At 42.1% G+C, this 6,000-nt stretch overlaps 1 protein-coding gene across 1 annotated transcript in view; it reads right to left on the bottom strand.

Annotated features, from left to right (window-relative positions):
• Positions 1-448: 448 nt before the first annotated feature.
• cnn3 (calponin 3) overlaps positions 449-6,000 on the bottom strand; it is a 53,478-nt gene continuing 47,926 nt past the window's right edge. Inside the window, exons 6-7 of the mRNA XM_033028910.1 lie at positions 4,687-4,833; positions 449-1,935 (exon numbers count right to left, since the gene is read on the bottom strand). Coding sequence (XP_032884801.1) covers positions 1,582-1,935; positions 4,687-4,833 — 501 coding nt within the window. The 3' untranslated portion in view covers positions 449-1,581. The remainder of the gene's footprint in view (positions 1,936-4,686; positions 4,834-6,000) is intronic.

The following is a 6,000-nucleotide window of genomic DNA, read 5'->3' as shown; positions in this document are numbered from 1 at the left end:
TTAAAACAGAATACTGGAAATATTCAGTCGGTCAAGCAGCATCGGTGGAGAGTACATTGGACCAACTTTTCAGGTGAATGAACTTTCATAATAACTAGGAAACTAAAAAGAACACTTCTAAACAAACCAACCTTCCCGTTTGTATCAGAACTAGGCAATTCTAATACTAGATCAATTACCTGCACTGATAACTATTTATTGAGTGAAGTAAAGCCAGTGACTGAAGATCTTAAATGAGTTCCAATGGAAGAGGATACAGAGAACCATAAAGCACTGTGAAAATCAGCTTCATGGTTAAGGAAGCTGAAACTTGTATCAAAATAGATCATTTGCTTGTGTGCATCAAATATAACACAACTTGAACTATGGAACATTCAGATGTGTTCCAATGGTTTTCAGAATGTACAGTGGAAAAAAGGCAAGCAAGGAATGGACAATTATTTGTACAGTTTCTATAGTAATTTTTTTATTCACAAAAATGGACCATACACAAAGACTTATGCCAAAGAAAATGGCAATAAATACAAAAACAAGGAGAGAATTCCTACATGGATAAAATATGGCACATAAGTAAAATACATTTAATCTATAGCAAAAATGAAAAAGCGTACAGCATTTGCAAAGTCCCTTTTTAGTACAGACATTTATTCAATCACCTACATTTGCAAATTGCTTTGCCCCATTTCATTTGGTTAATGTAGTGAAAGGAACGTTCAGTTTTTCAATCATGAGCTCTGGCCTCTTCATACACACAACGCCCCAATAATGCGTCATTTAATAATGGAAAATGGTAAAATGATCCTACATGTTGCATAACTAGTTTGTTCGTAGCATTCCAGGATGTGAAGTTTTAAAGCATGGTTAACCGTTTAAGGTAGGTGACCTGTGCATTTGCTTTGACCCCTGATTCACAGAGGTGTTAAATGGCACTTTTTAAAAAACGGTTTAAGCTGTAAATGTCCATTTTCAAACTTATATGGGGGCATTGTCCATCTTGATGAACAAGAGTTTTATCTTGGCTTTGCATTTACTCAAGGTTGTGCATTTGAAAAGGCATTGGTCCCATTAATATAGATTATGAAGATTAGAAAAATTATAAGACTAAAGGATATGGCAACTGACTAACTGTAAATGCACAATTACATTGGTTTCAGCACCTAACATTTGCCACATTTGTCATAATAGGCAGCAACTTTGTGCAACAAGTACGTTGCATTGTTTAAAGGAAATCCTAATGTAGTAATATGTCAAATCCTCCCAAAATTCAATAAAACATGTATGTCGGTGGCAAATAAAACCAATTCACAAAATCTTCAAGTGGGAAGGTGCTAGGTATAATTTCTGAATATTGATTTTAAAATGTTTTCCTTCTAGTGGAAATCAATTTATCTCCAGTACATAAAAGTGGTAATTACTGTTACCAGCACGTGGCAAGAAAGCTAGAAAAGCAAGGCAGCAAAATACTGATTCATGGATTAGCTGTGCACAGGAAAGCCAGGAATCCAATCTTTAGGGCCTTTAAATTTATGGAAGACTGTAGCAAAAATCAAAAGCCGTCTCGCTGGTTGGTAATACTGGTCATTAATAATCAACACCATGCTCGGAGTATTCACCGCGGTAATCTCCTTGGTACTCATCCTGATACTCTGCAGGGTATTCGTCTGGATATTCACCTGCATAGTCGCCCTGGTAATCTCCATCACTGTACTCGGAGCCATTTGTTCCCTGGCTTCCATTGTGAATGTGGGGCTCAGTTGGGGTGGCACAGTACTTGGAGTCGTACACTTGCCGTCCCAGGCCGTATACAGTCATTCCCGTTTGGGAGGCTCCTTTGTTCGTGCCCATCTGCAACGATATTGTGGAGGTGTCGCATTTCTCTGTCGACGCCTTTTGGTCATAGATGTGTCTTCTGGTACCCGGGGCTGTCATACCAGCCTAGATAGAGCAGAGAGAAGAATGATTCACGCAAGTAGGACTTTAATGCCAAAGTTAAATGCTTGGCCAAAATCCCCAGACTAATACGATAGGACTTTATTTATCCCAGGAGGGAAATTGATCTGAAACAGTCATAAAACAAAAAAAACACATGAAAAGTGAAATTAAAGTGACGAGTGGAAAGGATTGGAGATGTGCAAAGGGGAGTCAGTCTCAGTCTACCACAAGACAGAAAGGGGAGGAGTTGTAAAGTTTGATAGCCACAGGTAAGAAGGATCTCCTGTGGCATTGTGTCCTGCATCTTGGTGGAACTAGTTTGTTGCTGAAGGTACTCCTCCGGTTGACCAATGTGTCATGGAGTGGTGATCTGTATTGTCCAGGATGCTCTGCAGTTTGAGGAGCATATATTGCTCAGTATTAATGTTGGTGACACATTGTTCCAAAGCCATTTGCCAAACCTGCTTTTGTCTATCACTAGTTTTGACAAAAAGCAGTTGGCCATTCCACTGTACTCTGGGTGTAGAGGTTTTGTTTGCACAGATTAACTGTGTATATAGGGTTTTGGGTTGGATACAATCCCAACAGGATCTAGACTGCTGCTGAGCCCAGTAAGTGTGATGACCAAAGGCTAACTTGGCGCAGTCTGAATATGCTGTCATTTGATGGGACCAACTTGGCAAAAGAAAATTCCAATCTCAAAAGGTCAATGCTTGAAAATAGGAATCTGTATTGACCAAAAGAGTCGGAGGTTGTTAAGAGAGCGAGAAGCATGAAGATGGAATGCCAAAATTGAGAAGACCATCCTGTGAGCAGAAGCACCAGCCACTGAACTGATCAACTATTTATTCAAAAATAGACAAAAAGCTGGAGAAACTCAGGTGAGGCAGCATCTATGGAACGAAGGAATGTGACGTTTCGGGTCACGACCCTTCTTCAGGCTGATGGGGGGTGGGGGGGGGGGGGGGGGGGAAGAAGCATATAAACATATAAAATTATAAAATGACTGGGCAAGCTAGATGCAGGAAAAAATGTTCCCAATGTTGGGCGAGTCCAGAACCAGGGGCCACAGTCTTAGAATAAAGGGGAGGCCATTTAACACTGAGGTGAGAAAAAAAAAATTTCACCCAGAGAGTTGTGAATTTGTGGAATTCCCTGCCACAGAGGGCAGCGGAAGCCAAATCACTGAATGGATTTAAGAGAGTTAGATAGAACTCTAGGGGCTAGTGGAATCAAGGGATATGGGGAGAAGGCAGGCACGGGTTATTGATTGGGGACAATCGACCATGATCGCAATGAATGGCGGTGCTGGCTCGAAGGGCCGAATGGCCTCCTTCTGCACCTGTTTTCTATGTTTCTAAGAAAAGAAGAGTCAGAGACAGTAGGCTGTGGGAGAGCTGGGGAGGAGGAAGAAAGCAAGAACTCCCTGAAATTGGAAGTCAATGTTCATACCGCTGGGGTGTAAACTGCCCAAGAGAAATATGAGGTGCCGCTCCTCCAATTTTAACTATTTACTGAAGCACAGATGCTCAGCAGTTGGAGACGGACAAAGCCATAGGGCCATCAACTAAACTTTCTAGGCAAGTTCCTTCCACATCACATCTGTTGCTAAACTAAGCACATCGATGGCAAGGATTTCCTTAAAAGTAAAATGGTCCGTGACAACAGTGGTATTTTTAATAAATCTATTCATCGAATGTCCCATCCATGCTATTCGTAGTTTTTGATGCACTGCACAGCTTCCCCTCAAAGGTTTTGACTTGAAATGTGAAAAGTGGAATTCCTTCTATCCCCCATCACTACTCACACGGACAAGATTTTTATTTGCAAGGAAACCATCAAATGGATGGAAATATACGTTAAGAATGGGTTTAATCTGTTGGGTGGGGGAGCCAGGGGGCGGGCGGGGAGGGGAGAAGATTCTAAACTAGAATACTAATGTTGAAAATCATAAACTGAGACATCTCGCTTTAACAATAGTTGTGTCATCTTCTGCTGCCCGACAGCCCAAATCCCCCTTCCTCTCAAGGTTTTTTGCCACTCGCTTTAGACAATTAGCGCTGTAAATGTAGGTAAAGCTTGAAGTGCAGTGCTCAGGCTCTGCCCGTCAAACTGTCCTCACCATCTCCTCACTATCCTGATGTGCACCAACCGCTCCATTGACCCAAATGGTGTTGCAATCCAGACCAGTAAGCCAAGCAGAGACCACAAAACTATCCATCTGCTGTGTCTACTCAGAATCTCCTGCTCGATCGTTTTGTTGGGCTGGAGATCGCTGCAACAGTCAGGAGGAGGCAGGGGCCCCACCAGCTTCCCCCCCCCCCCCCCCCCACATACTCCCTACAAGTCGGTTCAGTGAACACATCAAGTCAGCTGGGTTCTGCTTGGCTGTAGAAACTAACAGTTGTATCCTGTCCCCTGAAAATAAACGAATGCAAGAGCGCAGAGCATATAATCCTTAGAGCAAGATGGACAGAACCATCAAGCTCTACTGGACATGAACACATTGAATTAAGGATACGATTCTACTGCAGGAAAGGGCAAAAGGGTGAAAAATCACCCACAATATCGCTAAATGGTAAACACGGTACAGAGGGGCCAAATGGCCTATTGCTTCTCTTGTGTACTTTTTTTTATCAAAGTAGCAAGTAATGATGACAGAATGAATGTAACTAGGGGAATCCTGTTTCAGCTGGGGAAAAATACTTCTTACTCCACTGCAATAAAATAGACAGGAAACTTTGCTACAATTACCTGACTTGCACCTTTGTTTGTTCCCATCTGAAGGCTTATGGTTGTTTGATCGTATGGCTTCTCAGTGTGAGTCCTTGGATCATAAAGATGTCTTCTGGTGCCGTAGGCAGTCATACCTGCTTGGCTGGCACATTTGTTGGTTCCCATCTGAAAGAACATGGTTATTTTAATACATTGGTGCTTTTAAAGTAAAGTGGAGGCCATTCACTTCAGTACAAATGTGACCCATCGACTTTCAAGTTGCACAAAATGGGTATTAATGCGTCCAAAGGTTACCAACACTTATACCCAAGGCTGATTTTATTAAAGCCCACTTGTAAAGGGTACAAGGGTGACCAACACCCAAAGAGCAACAATCCAGAGGAGGAGTGGGAAAGTGAAGGAAATCAAGAAAATGTTCCCCATGAGTTTCAAGTCAAGGTCAACAAAAGAAATGGCAAAATATCAGTGCTGCGAAGAGAAACAACATTTTTAAATAATTGATGACAATGATAAAGATTTTTGGATGATAAGACAAACAAGCAAGTCTGTTTATCTTTGGATACAAATGAAAAAAGGTTGGTGATAAATACAAAATCTTGTTTCTAGTTTCCTGGCTCTCTGACACACACACACACACACACACACATCATAACCAACTGATGATACATATCACTGGTAACGTCAAAACATTTGACACAACCACACAGAAGAGACAAGTCACTGGATTGTAACTGCATAGTAATCAAAAGGGACAAGCAAAAGAGATCAAGTGCTGGAGTAACTCAGCGGGTCAGGCAGCATCCATAGAGAACATCACCATGTCCACTCAGCGGGTCAGGCATGTTCTTCAGGGATGTTGGCTGACCTGCTGAGTTACTCCAGCATTTTGTCACTTTCCTTGGTACACCAGTATCTGCAGTTCCTTGTCTCGGCAAAGCACAAGTAAAAAGTATCCTTTATTGTCAAGATTCATCGCCAGGCTTCACACACCTCAGGAATCAATGTGTTATATAAACAATACAAGGTTAAAGGAACTCAATGTCCATAAGGCCAAGAAGCCAGAGATCTACTCTGTGTCTATCTTCGGTGTAAACCAGCATCTGCAGTTCCTTCCCGCACAAAGTGCTGGCGTAACTCAGCGGGTCAGGTAGCCAGATCTGCTGAGTTACTCCAGCACTTTGTGTCTGTCCAAGGTCTAGCCTATTGGACTATGCCATATGCCAATGCATAACACAGCCAAGACTCATTCATTGCCAGCTAAAGGCAGTTTCATTCTTGGCAAAATTGGGATCTGACTCCTTGCAATCAAGGTTAAACATCTTGGGAAAACAA

This window comes from Amblyraja radiata, chromosome 10 (genome assembly GCF_010909765.2).
Source record: "Amblyraja radiata isolate CabotCenter1 chromosome 10, sAmbRad1.1.pri, whole genome shotgun sequence".
Taxonomy (NCBI): Eukaryota; Metazoa; Chordata; class Chondrichthyes; order Rajiformes; family Rajidae; genus Amblyraja; species Amblyraja radiata.
The sequence above is the reverse complement of the archived record's forward strand: the minus strand, read 5'-3'. Positions and strand labels throughout refer to the sequence as shown.